Genomic DNA, 23,760 nt, shown 5'->3' with positions numbered 1-23,760 from the left:
AAAGTGGATAAAATAGTGGTGATGGTCATAGATGCACGAACTTTTAATTCCCAATTGGATCGTGACGTGTGTGTGTGTATTACATTTTTGATTTTCACAAAAAAAAAATTTCAAAATTTCTTTGAAAAAAACAACAACAACAACAACAACAACAACATATGATATTCATTGTGCAAAAAATAAACGTTCTGGATTCTTTTCTTTTCTTGGTATAAGAAAAAAAAAATCTGTCAAACGATTTTGTTTCAATGATGGAAGAAAAATAGAAAGAAAGAAAGAAAGAAAGTCACTTGTCAATGTAAAAGCCCACAACCCATATGATAATGTTTGTTTGGCATAGTCCCAATAGTCATGTGTTTTTAGTTTTCAATCGAAACAGGTTTTCATATGTCAAACTGAATGATGCGAAAAACAGCCAACAAGCCAGCTATTATTATTATGAAATTAAGATATCAGTCATATATTCATTTATATATTATAAAAATATGTCACACCATAGAATATTCTTTGTGTATAGATATAGATAAATGACATTTTTGACAGATTCTATGATCCCTAATTTTCCCATTAATCATTGATATATATGTTGTGGTTTTTTTTTTGGTCATCATCGTCATCAGTTATTATCACTTTACCCCGACAATTATTATATTTAACAACAAAAGGCACGTTTTTTTCTGCTGCTGTTGTTGTTGTTGTTGTTGTTCCACATCATGTATCATGGTAAAATGAATCCTATTGTGTGTGAATGTGTATATATATGTATGAGTATTATTTCGTTTATGATTATGCCTCAAGGCTTAATCATATCAATAGATTCCATTTGGATTTTTTTTTTTTTTTTTTGAAAATCATAATACGGATCATCATATATAATGTTTAATGGATACCCACAAAAGCCAGAATAATCTAATCACATTTTTTTTCCTACACCATTTTCCACTTGCATCCATTTGCAAAAATAAAATGTTTATATGAAACAATTCTCTTCATTCGACAGAAAAAAAACTGTCAGATCATCATCATTTATACAGTTGAAACATTTTCTCTGTTCGAGCAACGAAAAACAAAACAAAAAATGTTGATTCCATAGCAAATGATGATTCGAACCAAATGGTTTGTGTTATATAATTATGATTGACACATTATGAATGAATTCCATTTTCTATATATACAAAAAAAAAATTTCGTTGTTTTTCTTCATTCATAAACGTATACGTATCCAAAACCATCATCATCATCATCATCATCATCGACCAGATGAAAAAAAAACTAGAAAAAAAATTTCGAAAAATTTTTTATTTCATTTTTTTTTTGAAACCATAATGAGATGAAAAAAAACTTGTATTTCGAATTGATTTGTTTTTTTTTCTTTGAATAATGGATTTTGGATTATCAATAATGAGTTTAATGAGTATATGTGAATGTGTGTGCTTGAAATATAATCAAGTGATTGAGGTTTTTTTTCTTTTTTTTTTTGATGATTTGAAATGATTTTGGATCATTCATTTGTGTAATTGAAACGAAGCAAATCATTGTTGTTGTTGTCGTTTGGTGAATGATGTTTTGGTGTATCATCAATGAATGATGATACACAATGATAAACAATTATAATTTTTTTTTAAGCATATATATGTGAAACTGACATGTATATTTTATATATATTTCATTTATATAAAATAAATGAATTAGCTTTTACAATATTTGACAAAAAAAAATTAGAAGATGTATGCATTTTCTCTCTCTCTCTCAAATGATAGAAGAAAAAAAATATTCTATAATCCAAAAGATATATAAATGATAATGATGAATTGTATATAAATCGAATAATCATAATCATTTTTCATCATATTTATTGTCCATGAACGGCAGGCATAGACAAAATAATCTCATCTTCATCGTCTTCATCCTAAAGATTAGAAAATGCAACGGTTTTTTTTAATTAAAAAAAAATTGATGGGATATTATAACCAAAAAAACAAACAAACCTTGAAACCAAAACAAGCTTCTAGATCTTTTTGTTTTTGTAATTGTTCTTCATAGTTTATTGTATCGTTATTATCAAACGATATTTGAGATGCTGGTTCCGAAATAGCTGAAGTATCGCCATTTCCACTATTCAACATGGATTTTGATTCCTCATAGATAACTTGAACATCTAAAAATAGTATAGTGGTGAAAATAAAAATAAAAATTCAAATTATTGCCACAACAAAAAAAAAACATACCGTTAGCTTTAGCCGAACTTCTTGTTACACGAGCGGAACGTGAAATGATTCTTGGTGTAGAAGTTGTTGCTGCTGTAACAGTTGCAGTTGTAGCCGTATCTGTAGTAGATTGCCCATTGGAAGATGTATCACCACCATCCCCTGATACCAACAACAACATTACTGGATCATTATTGGAATCAATAAGCTGTTGATCTAATGTAATCTGTATGGGGCCATCGGTGGCAGTCGATGAATCCAATATGTTACCACTTGAATCAGCTGCTATAATTGAAACTTGTGTAGGATCATCTAATTCATAATCTTCTTCATCTTCATAATATTCATCATCGATTAGCTGGGAATTTCCCATCAAATCAGCATCTTTTGATAAATTGTTTTTAGCATCAGGATCATGGAGGCTCATGTGGCGTATAAGATTTCCTTTATGACGGAAAGCTTTCGAACATTGTGCACATTCATGTGTCTTTTCTTTCGGAACCGGTGGTACATAGCTTGGATTATGATAAAGATTTTTATGGCGTTTTAATAATTGTTTTTGTCGGAATGACAATTGACAAACCTCACAGATGTACTATTGATAAAAATAAAATTTAAAAAAAATGAATTCATATCATATATTGAATCGAAAAATGAAAAACAAAACAAAACTTACAGGTTTTTGGTCTGTATGAATCAACATGTGTGATTCAAGATGACGTGCTGATACCGATGCATAACTGCACAAGTCACATTTGAAACATTTTTCACCTTCATGTGTTTTTAGATGCATTTTGAATTGATAACGATCCGGGAATGATTGATCGCATCGCTTACATGTTAACATCTTATCACTAGTGTGAAGTTTTTGAACATGAATACGTAAATCGGTCTTTCGTCCACAAGTGGTTGGACAAAATTCACACTAATAAAACAACAAATAAATGTTGAAAATTATGTTTCAAAATAAACAAAACAATGACAATAAAAACATACTTTAAATATAGGCTTATTTCCTGTATGTATCAATTTATGAGCCTTCAATGAATTACTTTGAGTGAATCGTTGATGGCAAACATCACATAAATATGGTTTCTCACCTATGATTATCAAATTTTTATTAATTGATGAAAAAAAATTACAAATTAATTATTATTATTATAACAACCTGTATGAATACGAAGGTGACGTTTCAATTTATACGTATCAGGCGATGCATATGTACAATGTGGACATTGATATGGTCTTTCACCTGTATGACAACGCATATGACGTTTTAATTTGGATAATTCTACTGATGCATAATCGCATTCAGTACAACGATGAGGTTTTTCATGTGTATGACGATAACGAATATGACGAACTAATTCTCCGGATGTGGTGAATGCAGCATCGCAAAATTTACATTGATGAGGACGAACACCAGTATGGGTGTTGACATGATTCTGTAATGAAGCCAATGTCTGTTTCATAAAAAAAAGAATACATTCATTATATTATTAAAAACTATTTAAGAATTTTCAAACCTTAAAACCACGTTCACAAATTCCACATTTATGTGGTCGATCTTCACTATGTGATTTTAGATGACGTGATAAAAGATAACGTTTTGTACTAGTATAAGTACAATATGTGCAAACATGAACATTTGAACTACTACTGCCACTTGAAGTATTCAATACCAATGAGCTGGAACCAGATTTTGTTTTACGTGATGATGATTCCGAAGATTTTACCGGTCGTCCACGTTTTGATGGTGTTTTAAAATCGGGATCATCATCATCTGCTGATACTGTTGATTGATTTTTCGAAGAACTACCAGCCGTCGTTCCATGTGATGCATTATTTCGATTTGGTTGATCATTAAAATCATAAACAGAGATATCATTATGACTATCATCATCCATTAATTCTTCTTTGATTCGTTGATTTTTACGAAACATTCCACGTGTACGTTTTGCTGGTGTTTCCGAAACATTTGATGCCGGTTCTTGTCGTTGATTCGAATTGGCCGTTTCATCATCTGTACCATTAGTTTGTTGTTGTTGTTCATCGTCAGTCGCAGTGACAACCAATGCTTGTTGTTCATCACCAGCTCCGGTTTCTTGTTCCATGATCAACATATATTGTTGATCATTCATAACCATAAATGTTTGAAAATTACCCGATTGTTCTGATTGACCATCTTGATCTGCCAAAACAATATTGCCGGCAATCTCTTTACCATCTATCGTATAAATTAATTGATTTGTTGAATTCGATTGATCATTAGCATCAGCGACAGTTGTAGCAGCGGTTGTAGTCTGTCTACCATCATCTACTTCTTTATTAAATGTTTGAAGATAATCCTGAATATCCGAAATGGAATCCGTTTCGGCGGCAGCAACAGCATCGGTCATTTTGTATCAGAAACAAAGGGCTTTCAAGATTCCAAAATCCGAATAAAGGGAAGAATATTTTTTTTTTTTTTTGCAATACAAAACAACCTAAATCGAATGACGAGAAAAAAAAGAAATTCGAATATGAAAAAGTTGTTGTTGTTGTTTAACTGGCTCTCACAGACATACAAAATAAAAAACTCATTTGAGTGCTATAAGACGCAACATTGTAATCATTGATCGAAAATCCAATCCATTAACAAATTTTTTTTTTTTAATTATAAAAGCTAACAAATTTTCATAATTATGCAATATGATCATCAAAATCATCATTTGGAATTATTAAATCAAAACAAAATAAAAAAAAAAATGGCACAACCGCCACAAAGCGGACAAGCGATGAAAGAATAACTCGGAACATAACCTAACAGAGGCCATTACTATCGACAAATCCACAAGACATTCATTGATATTCTCACACACAAACACACACACACACACATCGATATTCGTTTGACAAATGTGTGTCAAACATCTTGGATCAAATAATAAATTTTATTATTCAAGAAAAAAAAATTTGAATAAAATACTTACAAATTACCTGGATAGGAAAATGTGGCAATCAGGGAAAAATGCAATTTTTATGATGATGATGATGAAAAAAAAACGAAATGTAATTCCTGTATCACACACAGAGAGCGCTCGCACAAAATATACATATATTGTGTGTGTGTGTGTGTATGAGTGAGTGAGTTATTTTGGTCCAATCAAATTGTTTGTGCACTATTTTTCTGTTGAGGAGTTGGCCGTTCAACAATAGAGGGCATTCGACGTCATGTTTGTTTGTGTATGTTTGTGGTAGTGGTTATTAATGTGAATGTGTTGATTTGAAACACACACGCCTTGAAGCGCCATCTTGGCTCAATTTTTTTTTTTTTTTTGTTGCTGTTGTCAATATTGTCATATACGATAACCATTCATAAACAATGTATTTGTATAAATCGAATGACATTCATTCGAATTTTGGTCACTAGATGTCAGCAACTATTATAAAGGTTTGAATTTTTTTTTGTTCGAAAATTTTTCGCCAGCGCTTTTCAATTTCTCATTTTGAAATTCAAAAAAAAAGTGAAAAAAAGTGAAAAAACAAATTCCAAATATATAAAGAGATCCATTTTTATTATAAGACAGACAGACAGACAGATTTTTTTTTGTTTCTTCTGGGTTTCAACAGATTTCCACAATAACATCATCATCACTAGTTTTGGTATCACGTTCATCAGTCGTTTCATTTTGTTCCTGTTGCTGCTGCTGTTGTTGTTGTTGTTGTTTTTCCAATTCAATCTGCCTCCTCAATACTTTCATACGTTTTTGGATCAAATAATGACTTGTCAATACGATTTGACCAATGACAAAACATCCATACAAAGTGTATTGTAATAAATCACGTCGAAAATTTGAACTATGTTGAAGATATGTTGTTTCTAAATCATCATCATCATCATCATCAACAGCAGCACCATTACGACGATTATTATTGTTTGTACGATATTTATTAAAATATTTACGTTCCTGTTTTTTATATGTAGGTAGATGGCGATATTTTTCCTGACAACTATTATTGAATGGATTTTCATAATAATTATTATTACAATAACATTGTCTTGTTGATCGATCACATAATTTATATTGATCCAATTGTTTACATTGATCATCATTTTCACATTCATCATTTGATGATGTTGTATGATTTATCATTTTCATCATTAATGTAGGCATTGCCAATGTCGTCGTCGTTGTTGCTGCAGTTGTCGTTGTTGGAGATGATGAAACAAATTCGATGATATCGATAATGAACGATGTAAATATGACCAGAATAACAAATCTAGTTTTTTTCAATTGTCTTTTATTATAATCAAATAGATCCATTTGGCAATATGTTAAACAGAACATTGGTGATTATGATTATGAGGATGACCATTTAAATTATGAAAATTTCACACACATAACATCATCGTTGTTTGTTGTTGTTGTTGTTGTCGTTGTGATTGTTGTTGATGAAATGATAAAAAAAAATGAATTTCTCCATTAAGAATAAATTGGAAATTTTTTTGAATATTTCTTTGCATTCACAATCAACCAATCAATCAATCAATTGATTAATTATTAGTCAAATGATTATTTTCATAACAATCAAAAACAAAATTGATTGATCAATGAACAGACATTGTTTTTTGTTTTGTTTTTGTTGTCGTCGTCGTCGTCGTTGTTGTTGTTGTTGTTGTTGTTGTTGGAAAAAATTCTCGATGGATTGAAAGTCAAGAATAATAGTTTTTTTTTTATTTGCGCATCAATTTTTTTTTTACAGCTAACATTTGATGATTACCTGATGGAAAAAAATAAATTGAATTGAATGCCATTTGCCAAACACGTATTCGTATTCATATGATACACGAATAGCGATCTTATCATCATGGGAGGTGGTGGTGGTGGTGGTGGTGGTCATCATCATCATCATTTATTATTATTTTCATAAACCAAAAAAAAAATCGTGAGCTGAAAAAGCTAGCCAAAATGCTTGGCAAACATAAATACTACAACGACAACGACGACGACGACTAACATCGAATATTTTAAAATCCAAGGATAGTGTGTGTGTTGAATGATATTTACACGTTATTGTGATGGTGGAATGAAAAAAATGGTGCTAATGATGATGATGAGAAGAACATGGCAATCATTTACAAACAGAAAAACAACAACAACAAAAATTTTTTTTTTTTTTTTTTGATGGAATAACTACATTACCAAGTATCGTATACAACAACATTCCATTTGTTGTGTTTGTAAAGAAAATAAAAAAAATATAAAAATAAATGGTCATCATCATCATCACATCGATTGATTGGTATTGGCCATATTTCAAATCAAATTAAATTATTATTTATTATTGAATTAAATCAACAAAACAACACTTACATCTATGATGATCACATATTTTATTCATTTATTTTTGGATAGATAACAGAAAAACAACAAAACAAAACATTCTATCATTAATCTGTCGTTGTCCTTTTCGATCTTTTGATATATACACACGATCTCAACGCTCATTATTAAATTGGAAAAAAAAACTTTTAAATTATGTGTTGAAACCTTGAAAGGAGAATTTTTCTATTTTCTATTTTGTTTGTTTCAATGAAGATCACATCATATGTGTGTGTGCGTGATTCATTCACACGTGACTGTGTTTGAATTATAATGTTTTCACCACCAAAATATTGGTTATTTTGGTTATTATTATTCTACCCGAATGAACAAATGTTACCAGAAAAAAAAAGAATAACCGTGGCTAATATTTTTTTTTCAAGGTTTATTTATTACAAATTAACAATGTGAATATATAATATTCATTATTAATAATTTTTTTTTACATGTGGAATGATTTTATATATGTAATGTAATGTAATATGTGGATGTGTGGATGTTTTTTATATATGAAAATATATGAATGTGTTCAATGATTGTGATGAAAAACTTTGACAATCATTGATAATGATGATGTTGATGGTGATGGTGATGGTGATTTTTCATTCATTCATTCATTCATTATCTTTGTCTATTTTTCAGGTTTTTTGGGTAGTTTTTTTGTTGTTGTTTTGTTCCGGTTATTCATTTGACAGATAGGTGGATTTTTTTGTTGTTGTTGAAAAATTTTCAACTGATTTTTAATAACCACCTCGTTGGCCACCACCATAACTGCTACCACTACCGTATGGACCACTGTAGCTAAGACCACTACCGCCACCACAGCCCATACCACCTCCACCACAACCACCACCACCACCACCACCACGGCCTCCACCAATTCCGAAACCACCACCACCACCTGCTCCAAATCCTCCAGCGCCTCCTGCACCACCACCACCACCACCACCACCAGCTCCATCATCGCGGGAAATCAAAGTTTGGATGTTTTCTTGTACTGGTTGAATTTCCTGTCTGATTATTCGCATTGGGGTAATGATTTCTCGGACTTCCTGTATGATTGGTTTTCTGACAGTTTGAACCAATCGATGTGGAGCATCTTCAGATGAGTTTTCTTTGAATGAACCACCGCCTGATTGATGTTGTTGTTGAACATTGACGGCACCAGATGAAGATCGGAAAACAAAATTGACTGGAGAACTTGTGCTGTCAACATAGACATTGGTTGGTTTACCGTAACCACGGCTTGATACTGGTCGGAAATTGACATTATGGTTACTGTAAACGGCCAATGAAGCTGAAACTGGGCCACCACCGCCATAACCACCACCACCACCGCCATAACCACCACCACCACCGCCATAGCCACCACCACCACCATAACCGCCGCCACCACTAGAATATCCGCCGCCGCCACCACCACCACCACCATAACCGCCGCCACCATATGCATTAACGGCTACAGCCATCAAAGCTGTCATTATACAAACCTAGAAAGGAAACATTTTTTGATCAAAAAAAAAAAATTTTCAACAAAAAAAAAACTTTACTTTTCGATACATGATGCTAAATGATATATGATTAAAATGTTGATTTTGTTGGGAAAAAAAATATACAGATAACTTATAGAAACTCCAACGAATGATTGAAGTTTAATCATGCCAAATGTCTTATTTATATATCCGATGCTGAAACTCACAAAACATTACAAATTTCCTATGAAGAATTGAAGAAACGTTCAATTAAAATTACGTGTAAAACAAACGAACCATAATCAAAATTATGGAGAGGAAAGTGAAAAAAAATTGAATGAGAAAAAAAACAAATGATACACACACACCTTGATCCAAGATATGATCCAATTGAGCAAACGAAGATGATAAAATACTATAACCATTACATACATGTGACATTTGATGACCATCATTTCGTGGTTGTTTTTTCATAATCATCACATTTGATCTGATTAATGAAAAGAAAAAAAATGATATTAGGTCATCTGAGCATCATCATCATCATCATTCATTATCCATATTGGATCGATAATCATCATCATCGTCGTCGTCGTCGTCATCATCGTCGGTGATTGTCTGGATCACATACACACACACACACACACAAAACTTGTTCTGCCTCGGCATTTTTTTGTTGTTGTTGTGAAAGTGAATTATGAAGAAAAAAAAAATTTTTTTCTTCAGATTATTGAATCCGATAAGTTTATCTTGCCCATGCCCTTTTACCTGTTTTTGTCTGTCATGATCAATGTGTTTTGTAATCATGAAAAAAAAACCAAATAAAAATAAAGTCATTCGAAAAAGGTTAATTGATCGATTGATTGATTTTTTTTTTTGGTGTATCACTGGCACAATTTTCTTGTCAATGAAATTTAGATTTTCAGATGTGATGGGCTTTTCAATTTTCATTAATTTCAATTTTTTTTGCGGTGTAGAGAGAGAGAAATCGTTGAGTTAATTGTTGACATTTTTTTTCCTTCTGTTAAATAATAATCCGTTTTATAATGAAGATGGTGATGATTTTTTTTTCTTCGCTGAAGATAACATCACCATGAAAAAGTCATGATTTTATCTTGTGTGTGTGTGTGTGCGCAAATATTTTTCATTTCCGAATAAATAGAAATCACGTTTACATCGTTAGTCATTTCCTTTGCTGTTTTTTTTTGTTCCATAAATTTGTGTAAAAATTAAAAATGAGATTAGATTAGATTAGATTGGATTGGATTGGAATGAATGACAAATGTTTTCCATATAGTTCATCATTGATTTTATTGGTTTTGAATCACATTGACATTCATTATGGACATGACATGATTGTTGACATTCAACGTTTTTTGATCCATTCATCATCAATGGATCAATTTTTTTTTGTTGGAATTTTAAATTATGAAATTCAAATAATGAAATTATGAAATTTTTTTTATTGATCCATTTTTTTGTTCACGAAAATTAATCACACACACACATCATTTCAACATGTTGGCAGGCAATATAAGAAGATCGCCATCATCATCATCATCAGTGGCCCATCATCGGTCCATTAAATCAAGAGAGAGAGAGAGAAATTAATTAAATGCACGAAAATTTTTTTTTAATTTTATTCCACTTTGGACCGTGAATTGAGAAAGAAAAAAAAATTGAAATGATCTACATTGATGAGCTTCTTGTTAACTTGAAAATTAACATCATCATCATCATCATCTTGATTATCGACTTTGACATTCATTTTCTTCGATTGATGAAATAATTTCAGTCGAAAAAACAAATATTCCACTAGAACAGACCAAAAGAACATTTTCCTTGCATTTTTTTTTTGCTATGAAAAAAAAACAGATCCAATTCTGTAAAGATTCCGTTTATCGTTCGAAAAAAAATAGCCAACGATATATATATAGAAGAAGTGCTATTCTTTTTTGTTTCATCATTGGATTCAAATTTGGTGGTTCCAAGAAAAAGATATTTATTTGTCTCATATTGGTCCGGATATATATTGGGTTTACATTCAAACTTGTCACATTCAATAAATTCTGTGCCCGTCTGTGTGTGTATGCACTGACTAAGAATGCAGACATCATAGATTATTATTATTTAACAGAAACAAAATCGAGACAATTGTTTTTTGTGTGTGTTTTTGTTTTCTGGTTGAAAATAAAAATTTTCCCATTCGAACGGGATTAAAATACGTGAGGATGTGTAGTGGAGCGGTGGTAGAAAAAAGGAAGTGGAAGTGGTTTTTTTCTTACATCTTCGAATACATCTGAATCATTCAAATAGAATCTCTTCTCACTTCAATCATCATAATCATTTTATTATTTGGATTTTAATTTTTTAAAAAAAAACAGCAACAAATCAATTCTGGTTGATCGATTGATGTATTATATATTTTTTTTCTATCTGTAAACGAATCGATAATCGAATCGAATCACTTTAATCATCAATGATGATTATGATATTGCGCATAATTGAACTGAATTTTTTATTTTTCGTTGTTCATCCGGTTTTCGTTATGGTTTTTTTTAATGGTTAATAAAAATGATATAAACATTAATATAGATTGCTTTAATTGAATAATAGACACACACAGACACACACATGTAAGCTGAAAAAATTTGGAAATCTAAAAATAATAATAATAATAAAAATGAATCTACCACCACCACCACCACCACTACGAATCCAGAATTATTACTAGAAAATCACCCGGTGGTATTAGAATTCTATCGATCTATATATAAAGATAGAATAGATGAAATGCCAACAAGAAGTAGGCATAGAACGATGAAGAAGAAGAAGAAAAATTTGAAATCACAAGATATGAAGAATTTCTGGAATTGAAAAGTTTTTTTTTATATATAGAAGATAGTTTTGGGCGACCAAATGACGTCAATGTTGTTGTTGTTGTTGTGTGTGTCTGACTGTGTCGACATCCTTGACTTAATTTGAAATAAAATAAAAAATGAAGGGTATGGAGAAGCAGTAGTAGTGTATGGGGAAAATCCAAATTTTTTTCTTTTTGGACCATCAAACGAAAAAAACCGGCAGCAATTTCAAACAAACAATCAAAAAAAAAAAAAAAAAATGAATGACATTCTCAAAAACATGGCTATATAGAAATGAATCTGCTACTACTATCATCACGAATCATTTGGATTCTTTTTTATTGTTGTTGTTGTTGTTATTTTCTCATCAGATTCTGGAACAGTTCTGGAACAACTTTTTTGCTATGGTAGTGAAACTACTACTACTACAGCAACAACAAGAGAAATGATGGAAAAAAACATCGTCATTAATGATTAAAGTAAAGTAAAGCAAAAAAAAAATTGAGCATCAACAATGTTCATGTTACTCACATTCATGTTATATTTATCTAATGGATGAATTTTGAATGATTTGTTTTTTTTTCTTGAAATTTATCTGACTCGTTTTTTTTAATGTCTACTATAGTTTTGTTTGTGACTAGTGTGTACGTGTGTGTGTTCTATGTGAAAGAATCATTAAACAATTAAACGAAAAAAAAGTGGATTATCCACAATAATCATCATCATCATTGGTTATAAACACATCTTATTATTGACATTACATTTGACATTTATTCGAATTTATTATCAGCAATAAGAAACTTTTTCGAATATAATTTATTCATCTCCAAAAAGGAATGAATATCATCATATCAGTAGCAAATATTAGATTGTTGTTGTTGTCGTCGTTTTTTTTCTGTTCCGTTGAGATATGAACTATTTGAAGAAAAAAATCACCAAAGTCGTTGGGAATCCCAAACGTAAAAATGATGATGATGATGATTTCGATAATTATGTGCCTGAAATACCGCCACATCCATCGACATTAACAACAACAACAACAACAACAACAGATATTAATGATCAGTTAAAAATTAAATTTGATTCAACAAATACAAATTTTGCTAATTTTGATTCAGTCAATAATATAACAGTTGGTGAACCATTTCCTTTATCATTTGGTGAACAGGAACAACAACAACAACAAGAGCAGCCAAAATTATCGCTTGAAGAATTAAAAGCTAAAGAAGAAGAATATAGAAAAGAGGAACGAGAAAAACTACGTCAACAAGAAGAAAGTAAAAAAGATTGTGAAGAGTGGAAATTTTTTCTATCATTAACAGCCAAAGCTGATGCTGTAACATCGAAAACACAAACTGTGTTGGAAAAATTACAAACCGAATCAGCTGTTAAAGAAATCAGCAAATTTGAAGATCCCACTTTTTCAGATCAATTTGACGAAACGGCACCAAAAAATATCGGTGCTTGGGCAGCATTCGACGAAACAGCCGATTATAATCCATCAGATCCAATATTTCAATTTCCTAAACAAGGTATGTGTGAATATTTGCAATAGGTGTAAGAGACTGGATTATTTGGATTCGTTTTTCTCTCTAAAACACAGACGAGACTGAACAACAGCAATCAATAGATAAGGACAAAACCAAGCCAGTGATTGACGAAGAAACAAAACGAATTGCACGGGAATTAATTGAAGATTTTGGATTCACCAATCCAGCACCAGGAATACCATTAGTGGATGGTGAAAAAACAAAAACAGACACATCATTATTTGCCATTGAAGAGCCGACGATCGATCCATTCGATACGTCATTTATTGATGTTGAAGCCATTAAAAGTGGTGAATCGATTTTGAAACCAACATTAATCAAAGACATTGATGTCGATGAAATTGATCCATTTGATACTAGTTATATTGAATCGACTATACAAAAAGATTTGGCCATCAAAGATTAATTGAAATAAACAAAAACAACAAAATGTCCAATCCATTTTTAGCCGATCTTGAAGAAAGTTATACTCCATACTCTGCGTCCGGAACACAAACACCATATTCAGGTATGTTTTTTTTTTTGATATTTTCATCATCCATTTCTAATATTTTCTATACAATAGTCGGAGCCAGAACACCAAAAAGACGTAATTCAACCAATCCGTTTGAAATTCTATCACCAGAAAATGAAACTACCACATTCCTTGGCAACAACAATGATGATGAAACATCAAATACAGCGAAAAATTTTGCTAGTGCCATTGCCGATATGTCAGCCGATTTCTTCGAAAGTATCAATAAAACGTCAACAAATTTTGATGAAGATGTTTTCGCTGATGAACAAAACAAAATCAATGATGATAAAGTGATTCATGATAGTGATGATCATGTAAATACAACAACAATAACTACAGTGAAAACAATAACCAATTTTGATTCGAATAATGACACCACTGTATTCGATCCATTCCAAACCATTAATGATGATGATCTAAATTTCTCTTCCAAAAGATCTTCAATCGAACAAAGGAAATCTTCATCCACAAATGATGAAGAAAATATTCGAAAAATAACCTCATCAAAAGCCAAAGAATTATTTCATTCATCAATGAATGAAATTGAATTATTGGCTGCAGCCAATCGTGTTGAAGTTCAACCTGTATCAACAAATGCTGAAGATTCATCACCGATAAGTCCAACCGATTTATTGATGGCTCCACAAAAAATTGAACCATATTCATCCGATCTATCCGATCTTTCCGATATATCACCAAGTAATATTGTTGCGAATGATATTCGCAGTGCCTTTGATGCTTTTACAGGTGAGTGAAATTTAAAAAAAAAATTGAAACAATGTTAATGTTATGTTATATTTTTAATTGATAGCAATCAATGATAAAAAAAAAGAAGACGATGAACAGGGAAAGTTTGAACCGATAACATCGTCTGAGATTTTATTGCGTCGAGTATCGAAGACCGCAGGCAGACAAAGCCAAGATGTTGATGACGATGATGATGATGATGATGATGTAATCATCAGAAAAACAGGTGAACACCATACAGATGAGCATGCTATACGTAGTTCGTCCCATTTTGATCCATTTACTACTGTTTTTGTTGATTCACCAATCACTTCTTATTTTGAAGATGGTGACAACAATGATGAAATTGTTCCAGACTCAGCAACATCAGTGACAATGGCAGAAACAACACAGCATAAAAGCAAAGCAGTAAGTTAAACTAATGATCTATGCATTAGTGCCATTAATATTATTGATGATGAATTATTACAGATAAATCATGCAAAGATTATTGGCCTTGATAATATCATAGGCAGAAATGATAGCCTTGACTTGAATTATGTTGGCCAACCAAATGTTAATGCTCAAGGAATCATTAATGATGCTTTCAACGATGAACAAGATAATAATCCTGAATCACAATCAAAAAAAGACATAGATGAAAGAGCAACAGATCGAATGTCATCGGTCGATATTGCTGAAGTTGCTATCGAAAATTTACAACCTAATTCATTAAGGGAATTAGTTGACAACAATTTGGATTATCAAGCACAAACAACTGATGGTGATGAGCCTAGCTTGGAATCGAAAGATCCATTCGATACAAGTGGATTCGATTCGAAGGCTTTTGAGGCATTTGAATCTCGTTTCGAAGCTACTGATAAAAGTGAAAAAATTGTCCGTATTGAAGATGATCCATTTGCATCACCATATAAAACGGCAAAATCTAATGCTAATAATCAAGATGGTATTGGAGGTTTTGATACGTTCGAACCATTCGTGCCCAAACAGCCTGAAAATACACCATATAAAGTGGCCAAGAAACCAAAAAAGAAAAGAGATTCTTTCGAAGATTCCGATTCATTCGATGATGATGGTGATGATGATGATGAACCAGAGGAAAGTTTTCGAATTGTTATTAGAGCTAAAAACAATGATACAAATCAATCGGAAGCCAATTCAAATTTGGGTATGATATATAATTCAATGTAATAATAAAATTTGATTTTTCAATTTTTTCTTTGTTTCTTGTAGCACTTCCGTTATTACCACCTCCACCAAAGTCACCAAAGCGTCTTCCTCAATCTGAAAAAGATATCGAACAAGAGGAAGGAGAATTATGTGAAGAGGATTTAATATTGACCGGTTATCGTAGTTCGTCAGCAATAAAACCAAAAAAGACTGCAAAAAGTTTTATCGATGAAGAATTTGAAAGATTTTTTGCCAGTTCAGAAAATCGTCGAGGTTCAGAAACTGCCGATACGGCTACGACAGAAGAACCTGAATGGCCAACTGCATTTGGTGAAGCCGCTTCAAAACAACAACGTACAGCTGCTGGAACCGATTCACCAGCATCACCACAAACACCTCTTTATGATGAGGATACATCTCAGCCACTCGAAGATTATCCACCGCCATATCTGGGTGAAGGATGGGAAATGATGTTGCGACATCCGGCCAAGAAAAAGTTAACAGCAAATCGTTATTGGAAGAAAATATTTGTCCGTTTCATACCTGAAACTTGTGTATTACAATTGTTTAATAAGAAAGGTGATGCTCAACCATTTCAGGAGTTACCCTTACAAGCATCGTATTCGTTATCGGAAATTTCTCCACAACAATATGATCAATATGGGAAGATATTCACTGTCAAAGTGCAATACATATTTTATCGTGAACGTGTCGGTGTTCGACCGGGACAAATTGCCAAAGTCATGCAAGGTCAGATTCAATCTATGGGTGATTTTGCCAAACTTGGAATGCCTGTCGAACATTCACCACAAATCAGTGAATTACTTAAATTGGGTACACTTGAATATAATGACATTAAAGAACTATTGACGGTTGTTGAAGAATCAATGTTTCGTATGACTGTTCATCGTGATCGTGCACTAACTTATCGTACTGAAGAGATTCAATGTTGTGTACAAGATGAATGTTATGTTGAACAGAACAAAATTGGTATTGTTGAAAAACAATTGGCTCGTGTTCGGATATTTTTTCTTGCATTTTTAAATGGTTAGTCTTATTTTGTCTAATGAAGTTGATCAAGTTATTTTCTCTTTTTTTCTGTCGAAAAATATTTACAGGAATGCCAGTCATTGAAGTTGGTATAAATGATCTAAGAAGACAAGGCAAAGAAGTTGTTGGACGGCATGATATTTTACCTGTAGTGACTGAAGAATGGATTCGTGTTGAACGACAAGAATTTCATTCCTGTGTACAAGATCAATATTTTGAAACTGAACAAGTTATTCGTTTGATACCACCGGATGCATGTCAATTTGAAATGATGCGATTTCGCATCCGTCCACCAAAGAATCGTGAACTTCCATTACAGGTCAGCGCTTATATGAATATTACACCATCGAAAATGGAGCTCAAATGTGACATTCTGGTACCTGGATGTATATCGAGAAAACACGGACAAATACCATGTGAAGATATTGCCATTCGTTTTCATATACCTGAATGTTGGGTATATTTTTTTAGGGTAGAAAAACATTTCCGCTATGGAGCTGTTCATTCCACTAATAGACGTTCTGGAAAACTTAAGGTAAATGATGGTAGATGAAATTTAATTTATTCACATTCTTATCATATCATACCATAAATAGGGATTGGATCGTATTCTGGGAACTGCAGCAAATCCTGAACCTCAATTGATTGAAGTGACAGCTGGTTTAGCAAAATATGAACATGCATATCATTCAATCGTATGGCGTATCCCAAAATTGCCCAAAGACGGACAAGGTAAGTCCCGATTAATGTTGATTATATCGGAAACTAATTAAATCCTGATGAACGATAGGAGCTTATACGCAACAATTAATGTTGGTTCGTTTACCATTATCATCATTTGATCGAATACCAGAAACATTTTATGATTTTGTTCATGTTGAATTTCGAATGCCTTCGACAACCGTATCGCATACAACATTACGATCAATTTCTGTTAATTGTGAAACACCGCCGGATAAATTTGTTCGTTATAATGCTAAATATGAATATAAAATTGGTTTGAATATAACATATGATGAGAACAAACCGGAACCTGAATATCTACGTGTAACAACATTGAATAATGGTTCATTGAAAACATCAAGTCATGATGAAGAAGAACATAGTAGTGAAGATGAACAACCACATGCTGCTGATGAACCAGATCAAGATGTTGATATGTAATTTGATTTTTTTTTTGTTTTTAGTTGATATCAATTAACAATGATCTCTTCAAGTACTACTTCAATTATTCAAGAATCACATGCACCATATTCCATATAACACCAACATCTGTCTGTTCATCCATCACCTACCTATTTAGTTTGAAATGTTTTATTTTTCTATCAATAATAATCATCATCACATAAACCACAATAATATGTACTAACGAAACAATAGGCCGTCATCAATCATCATTCATATATATGGATTATCCTCGTGTAACCTCATCATCATCATCATCATGAATCCAAACTAATAATCATCAGAAAAATACCAAAGTCAAAAATTGATCAAATACTAGATGACGTTTCATTTGTGTGTGTGTTATGTGACTAAAATAGCTCATCATCATTTCATCGAAAAACATCATCATCATCATCATCATCATCATCAGATCTTTATGATTCCTGGTTGTCTTTAATTTGTTTGAAAAATTCATCTGGACATTCAAATTCTCATTTACAATCTGTTGCTTAAACAAACAAACAAACAAACAACACATAAATTTTTGGATCTCATTTCTCTAGATACACACTGGTATATATTCTACAATAATGTTTTAAACGTGTGTGTGTGTTTGTGTGTGTGTGTGTGTGAAATATGTTTTTGTGTTTTAGATTTATTAATCTTTTTTTTCCCAAAAAAAAAATTTATTAAAACAGAAAATTAATTCAAAACCTACACATGCACACACACACACATCAATTCATCAATCATATCTCATTCGAATCATCAATTTTACCTCTTTCTCTCTATCTCACTCTTTCTATTTATAAATGTTGTGTTTTGTGTTTCATCTTCCTTTTGGGCAATATAACTCTTTTCAAAAGTAATAATACACACATCAACCCACCAACACACGCAGACACACACACACACACACATACAGACACACACAAGAATAAAATTGTTGACATAAATTCAATAAATTCTCTAGAACCGAATAAATATTGTATAATTTTTTTTTCTTTTGATAGAACTTATCTTTTTTTTTCTCTCTCTCTCTATATATTCCTTTTATTTCGAATTCTTGTTTTCCGAAATAATTGAATGGAAAATAAAAATAACAGAAAAAAAGAGTTCGATATAATAAAATTTAAAAAAAAAATTTGAATTTAAATTTGTTGAATTTTGTTGATTCTATAGTGGTAGTAGCAGTAGTAGTAGTCTGGATGTTGAAAACAAAGAGAACAAAATGGTCAATCAAAAAAATGTCAATTCTCCACCAGCCAATAATACTACAATGTTTAAAACAAATCCATTACCAAATATTCATCGTTATTATCATTTGGAAAAATTTCGTAAAGCAAAAACTGAAGATTGTAAACAGGCTATACCATCAACAGCATGGACAATTGATCAACAACAACAACAACAACAAACGATCGATATGAATAATCCAAATAAAATCATGACACAGAATCAAGATGAACAACAACAACAACAACAACAAAAATGGCAAATGTTTGAATTGAATAAAGATATCCTAGTTCGACATAGACCACCACATAAATTTCGTAATGAACAAAATTATCATCATATATTTATACCAAAACAACGACAACTGTTTAGTGTAATTCGTGAAATAAATGATGATTCTGATGCCGGACGTGGCCACTGTTGGTGTACCTGTTGCTTTTGTTGTCTTTGTACATGTTTCTAAAGTTTTGAATTTCATACATACAGAGAAACATATTAATGTTTTCTCTTTAGATTTTAATTAACCAAATAAAAAAAATGAAATTTAAAAAATTTTATCCAAAAAAAAAAACTAAGATTCACAATTCAATGATCGATGTATGTGATTGGCAATTCAGTCGTAGCCATTGTAATTGTAAATTCAGAATCATTCATTGCTGCTGTTGTTGATTCAAAATCATGAGAATGATGATGATCATGATGATGGTGATGATGGTGGTGATTAGGATTATGACGTTGATTTCCAGGCCAATGAATTCGATGATGTGTGATGAAATTATCTTTAGGTATTTCATTACTCATTATCATTCGATCGAATCCATTTACAACTGAAGGTGGTGGCTCATAATTCAGACCACGAATACCGGATTCATAACCAACAACTATATCGGCACAATTTCGATAAGTTTCTTGTGGTCCACAGCCGATTGCTTGACGGCCATTTGCGCATATTCCCCAATTATTAGCTGTTTCGAAATTGATAATTATTGAAAAGAAAAATTAGAAAAGCGAGAAATTCAATTTTGAAAAAAAAATTTCAGTAACATTGTCTATGAATGGACCAAACGCGATTGGAATGAGTGTTTTTTTTAGATTTTTTTAAATCATCAAGTTTTTTGACAATTTTTTTGAAATTCATCAATAAATTGACTGTGGTAAGTGATTTCTTTTTTTTTTGATAATTATCCAACATACATACCTGCTTTCCAATGCCAACGAAAAATACAATATTTACAATTAATATCACGTGGTAATGCGACGGGCATGGTGAATATTCCATTTCGATGTGAACGAAGTTTATATCTATCTGATCCATTCACTTTTAATGGTATGAAACAATCTTCAGTTTCATGTTGTTCAAAATTATCTCGTGGACATATACTAAATTCAAATGTTCCCATATGATTTGCTACCAAATCTATGATGACATCGATTTCTGAACCAGGTCGATAATTTCTTACGGTAATATTACTAGCATAAATTCCACCCGTTTCATATGGTCTTGGTGGCCGAATTGAATATGAATCACCACATATACCACATTTGCCTTTATTTCGTTTCCATTGATCCTATGATTATCATTCATCAAATCATTAGTGATGATAATTTTAAAACTCAAAAAAAAAGAAAAATTCAAAAAAAGTCATTCATACCACTATTCCACCACAGAATAGTTCACTATCATCATAATCTGGTTTAGTATTGAAACCAGCTCTCCACATTGAATTTCTTGATGGTGGTTCCAACATTCGGCCATGTTGATGAGATCGATGAATAATTATGGCTAATAATAATAACACTGTTGTGATTGGAGTCCACATTTTAACATTTGTGAAAGAATTTCCCTATAGTAGATGAGATGATTCTTTTCTGATGGCCAATACAAAAAACGAATGATGACTTTGAAGAAATTGATTACAACGACGATGAAAAAAAGATACTTTTTCAAAAAACGAGATTGTCTAGTTGAGCAAAAAAAAACTTTTTTCGGGTTGATCATAGGTTTTTAACCCTTTTTTTTCTATTAATGAATTTCTGGTGATTATGGGTGGTATGCACTCAAAACATATTATACCTACACACGTAAATTGTAGCAAGATCAAAGAACTTTCTCAGGACTGGTTTCATTCCCATTGACAACAACAGCATCAACAATCAGATCATCAACAAGTTGATGATGGGACTTGTTGATGATGATGAGGCTCTGTTGTATGGTGGTCATTTTTGATGCTGATGATGATGATGATAGTTGTCATTTGAAATGTTTTCCATTTCAAATAAAAATAAAAAATAACAACCACAATCTAATATTTGCCAAGATTTTTTTTTTTGCCTAAACAAATTGGCTAACACTTTTTCTTTTCTTTTTTTTTCATTCAGTGACAATATGATTGAAACACGTCGTCGTAGTTGTCGTATTTTAACAAAAGGACTTGAAGCATCGGACGAAACATTGACTACACCCACCAATGGACGACGACGACAACAACAACAACAACAACAAATGACGAAAACGAAAAACAACAAAGATGAAAGATCTAGTAAAAGTAAAATTGCTAAAAAAAGTAAAAATGAAACTCAAAATTGTAACAGCAATTGTAATCAGAAGATGAATAAGAAGAAGAAGAAAAAACTATCGTTGAATGCTGTTGTTGATGTTGAGAAACCAAATGATGATAAAAATCTTGTAAATGACAATGTGACAGAAAAGACGCATTCATCATATTGTTGTATTGATGATGGTGGTCAAAATGGTCTTTTCAATTCTTACAATGATGAAATCATTTACATTAACAAAATGATTGAAAATCTTTTGAAAACATCGGAAGCTAACTCGTTGATTGTTTGTGGTGATGCTGGTGTTGGTAAAACGAAATTAATTGAAACTTGTCTCACATCGTTTCCGGTATTGTCGTCATCGTCCTCATTATCAAAATCTTCATCATCATCATCATCATTGAATCATCATAAAAATAATGATGCAAATTTTAAAGTCAACAATTTCAATCATCTTAAAGTTGCATTGTTCAAATTTGATGGCGCCATTCATGGCAAAGATGATTTAGCAACAATACGTTTGATTGGTCGATGTTTAAATCGGTTTCTCGATCAACAACAACAAGACAGCAACGATCTTGATTTAACAGATGATGAGAGAGACTTGATGTTTGATGATCTGGAACTGTCGGAAAGAGTAAATAATTCTATACCGAAGATTATGTCTCAGTTTCGTAATTTGACTGAAAATTATCAAAATTTTCGTTCGATTATTGTATTGGATAATTTTGATGTGTTCTGTAGAAAACAACAGACACTGCTTTACAATCTATTGGATTTAACACAACATGGCCGATCGATTTTGGTCATAGGCATCACACGAAGACTTGATTATATTGAACTTTTAGAAAAACGGGTCAGATCACGATTAACACAACGTGTCGTTCATTTAGTATCGCCATTCAAACAATATGATTTATACAAAACTTGTTGCATGTCCAGGATACAGCGTCTTTGTCAAGAGAATCCAACATTGGAAACCAATTTCATTGCCAATAAATCACTGATTGAATCTGAACTAGTGAGATCGTTTGCAATCAATCCAAATTTCAATGAAATCAATCGTATTGTTTTTGAATATTCATTTTATCACGAACCGGATGACCGTAATGACAATAACTTTGAAATGGACAATAAAGAAAATAACAAAAAGACGAAACTTTTATCATTGATTACTGATCCACAAATTATTGCTATATCTCGATTGAAAAAAAATGATCTCATATTTCTAATGATTCTATTACGCCATTTACGTAATGAAGATGTTAAAATATTCACCTGTGCCGATCTATTCAATTGGAGTATTGGCTGTACACTATTACGTAAAACACGAATGGGATTGATTATAAAATCCATAAACAATCTGATCAATTCGGATATGATAATATTCGAAAGTGATTGTTATTCACGACGAAAAACGGTCAAACAGAATATTGCCTGTGTTAATAAATGGACCAAATTGGTGCCAAATGTTTCCGAACAACATTTGGAACAATTTATCAAATATTTTGAACATATTCTACCACAAGCAATTAAAAGATTGTGGTAACCATATTTTTTTCAATGTGATAAAATAATCCAATAAAAATGAATTTGAAATGAGAAATAGCCATCGTTGTTTTTTTATTATTATTCATTTCAAAATAAAGAGTGCCTATCAGTGATATTTAGATGACATCATCTCGTTGTTGTTGTTCTTGATTTTACAAACAGATTTTGGAAGAAAAAGGAGAGAGAGAGAGAAAAGAAAAACATCATCACTCATTTAATATAAAAAAAAATCAACAATTTGAGAGTGAACGAAAAAAAATGAGGAAAAAATGACATTCGATCGATTGATTGATCGATCGATGACACATCC

The 23,760-nt window shown here is 31.7% G+C and overlaps 5 protein-coding genes across 10 annotated transcripts; 3 read left to right on the top strand and 2 right to left on the bottom strand.

Moving 5' to 3' along the window:
• Positions 1-1,284: 1,284 nt before the first annotated feature.
• Positions 1,285-9,223, bottom strand: LOC124494032 (uncharacterized). 4 transcript variants are annotated; one of them, XM_075731778.1, is made up of 9 exons: positions 9,124-9,223; positions 8,513-9,063; positions 3,734-4,577; positions 3,376-3,670; positions 3,204-3,307; positions 2,884-3,132; positions 2,229-2,802; positions 1,989-2,158; positions 1,285-1,909 (listed from the first exon to the last, which is right to left on the bottom strand). In XM_075731778.1, the coding sequence occupies exons 1-9, from the start codon at positions 9,133-9,135 to the stop codon at positions 1,853-1,855; spliced, it is 2,856 nt and encodes a 951-aa protein (XP_075587893.1). In that variant the 5' UTR covers positions 9,136-9,223; the 3' UTR covers positions 1,285-1,852. The 4 variants fall into 4 exon arrangements, with proteins under 4 accessions (XP_075587893.1, XP_046913123.2, XP_046913126.2 ...); XM_047057167.2 differs by lacking the exons at positions 8,513-9,063; positions 9,124-9,223 and adding an exon at positions 5,180-6,641 and having other exon boundaries at positions 3,734-4,693; XM_047057170.2 differs by lacking the exons at positions 8,513-9,063; positions 9,124-9,223 and adding an exon at positions 5,187-5,548 and having other exon boundaries at positions 3,734-4,693.
• A 3,106-nt stretch (positions 9,224-12,329) lies between these two features.
• On the top strand, positions 12,330-19,893 carry LOC124494034 (uncharacterized). The gene is made up of 2 exons (XM_075731783.1): positions 12,330-13,424; positions 19,560-19,893. The coding sequence occupies exons 1-2, from the start codon at positions 12,817-12,819 to the stop codon at positions 19,804-19,806; spliced, it is 855 nt and encodes a 284-aa protein (XP_075587898.1). The 5' UTR covers positions 12,330-12,816; the 3' UTR covers positions 19,807-19,893.
• Positions 13,747-19,258, top strand: stnB (stoned B). Its single transcript, XM_075731777.1, has 9 exons — positions 13,747-13,964; positions 14,022-14,720; positions 14,785-15,128; positions 15,192-15,888; positions 15,954-16,937; positions 17,009-17,475; positions 17,537-17,672; positions 17,731-18,100; positions 18,158-19,258. The coding sequence occupies exons 1-9, from the start codon at positions 13,886-13,888 to the stop codon at positions 18,201-18,203; spliced, it is 3,822 nt and encodes a 1,273-aa protein (XP_075587892.1). The 5' UTR covers positions 13,747-13,885; the 3' UTR covers positions 18,204-19,258.
• LOC124493573 (uncharacterized) lies at positions 19,816-22,411 on the bottom strand. 2 transcript variants are annotated; one of them, XM_075731782.1, is made up of 3 exons: positions 20,999-22,411; positions 20,542-20,911; positions 19,816-20,308 (listed from the first exon to the last, which is right to left on the bottom strand). In XM_075731782.1, the coding sequence occupies exons 1-3, from the start codon at positions 21,161-21,163 to the stop codon at positions 19,929-19,931; spliced, it is 915 nt and encodes a 304-aa protein (XP_075587897.1). In that variant the 5' UTR covers positions 21,164-22,411; the 3' UTR covers positions 19,816-19,928. The 2 variants fall into 2 exon arrangements, with proteins under 2 accessions (XP_075587897.1, XP_046912628.1); XM_047056672.2 differs by having other exon boundaries at positions 20,996-21,413.
• Positions 21,498-23,497, top strand: Orc4 (origin recognition complex subunit 4). 2 transcript variants are annotated; one of them, XM_075731780.1, is made up of 2 exons: positions 21,498-21,551; positions 21,723-23,497. In XM_075731780.1, exons 1-2 carry the CDS (start codon positions 21,517-21,519, stop codon positions 23,446-23,448), a joined length of 1,761 nt encoding a protein of 586 aa, XP_075587895.1. In that variant the 5' UTR covers positions 21,498-21,516; the 3' UTR covers positions 23,449-23,497. The 2 variants fall into 2 exon arrangements, with proteins under 2 accessions (XP_075587895.1, XP_046912625.2); XM_047056669.2 differs by lacking the exon at positions 21,498-21,551 and having other exon boundaries at positions 21,730-23,497.
• Positions 23,498-23,760: the final 263 nt, after the last annotated feature.

Source organism: Dermatophagoides farinae, chromosome 6 (genome assembly GCF_024713945.1).
Source record: "Dermatophagoides farinae isolate YC_2012a chromosome 6, ASM2471394v1, whole genome shotgun sequence".
NCBI lineage: Eukaryota > Metazoa > Arthropoda > Arachnida > Sarcoptiformes > Pyroglyphidae > Dermatophagoides > Dermatophagoides farinae.
This window is presented reverse-complemented; position numbering and strand designations above follow the sequence as displayed.

Bases quoted from the DNA above. Each gene is read 5' to 3' on its own strand.
- LOC124494032 (XM_075731778.1), bottom strand. The intron at 2,803-2,883 runs GTAAGTTTTGTT...TTTTATCAATAG, and splicing joins TTCATACAGACCAAAAACCT to TACATCTGTGAGGTTTGTCA. The intron at 2,159-2,228 runs GTATGTTTTTTT...TACTATTTTTAG, and splicing joins AAGTTCGGCTAAAGCTAACG to ATGTTCAAGTTATCTATGAG.
- LOC124494034 (XM_075731783.1), top strand. From the start codon at position 12,817: ATGAACTATTTGAAGAAAAAAATCACCAAAGTCGTTGGGAATCCCAAA. The intron at 13,425-19,559 runs ATTTCCTAAACA...TAAAATCATGAC, and splicing joins CCATCAGATCCAATATTTCA to ACAGAATCAAGATGAACAAC.
- stnB (XM_075731777.1), top strand. From the start codon at position 13,886: ATGTCCAATCCATTTTTAGCCGATCTTGAAGAAAGTTATACTCCATAC. The intron at 16,938-17,008 runs GTTAGTCTTATT...AAATATTTACAG, and splicing joins TTTTCTTGCATTTTTAAATG to GAATGCCAGTCATTGAAGTT. The intron at 18,101-18,157 runs GTAATTTGATTT...GATCTCTTCAAG, and splicing joins CCAGATCAAGATGTTGATAT to TACTACTTCAATTATTCAAG.
- LOC124493573 (XM_047056672.2), bottom strand. From the start codon at position 21,163: ATGTGGACTCCAATCACAACAGTGTTATTATTATTAGCCATAATTATT. The intron at 20,912-20,995 runs GTATGAATGACT...TGATAATCATAG, and splicing joins TATTCTGTGGTGGAATAGTG to GATCAATGGAAACGAAATAA. The intron at 20,309-20,541 runs GTATGTATGTTG...ATTTCGAAACAG, and splicing joins TCGTTGGCATTGGAAAGCAG to CTAATAATTGGGGAATATGC.
- Orc4 (XM_075731780.1), top strand. From the start codon at position 21,517: ATGATGGGACTTGTTGATGATGATGAGGCTCTGTT. The intron at 21,552-21,722 runs GTATGGTGGTCA...TTTTTCATTCAG, and splicing joins GATGATGATGAGGCTCTGTT to TGACAATATGATTGAAACAC.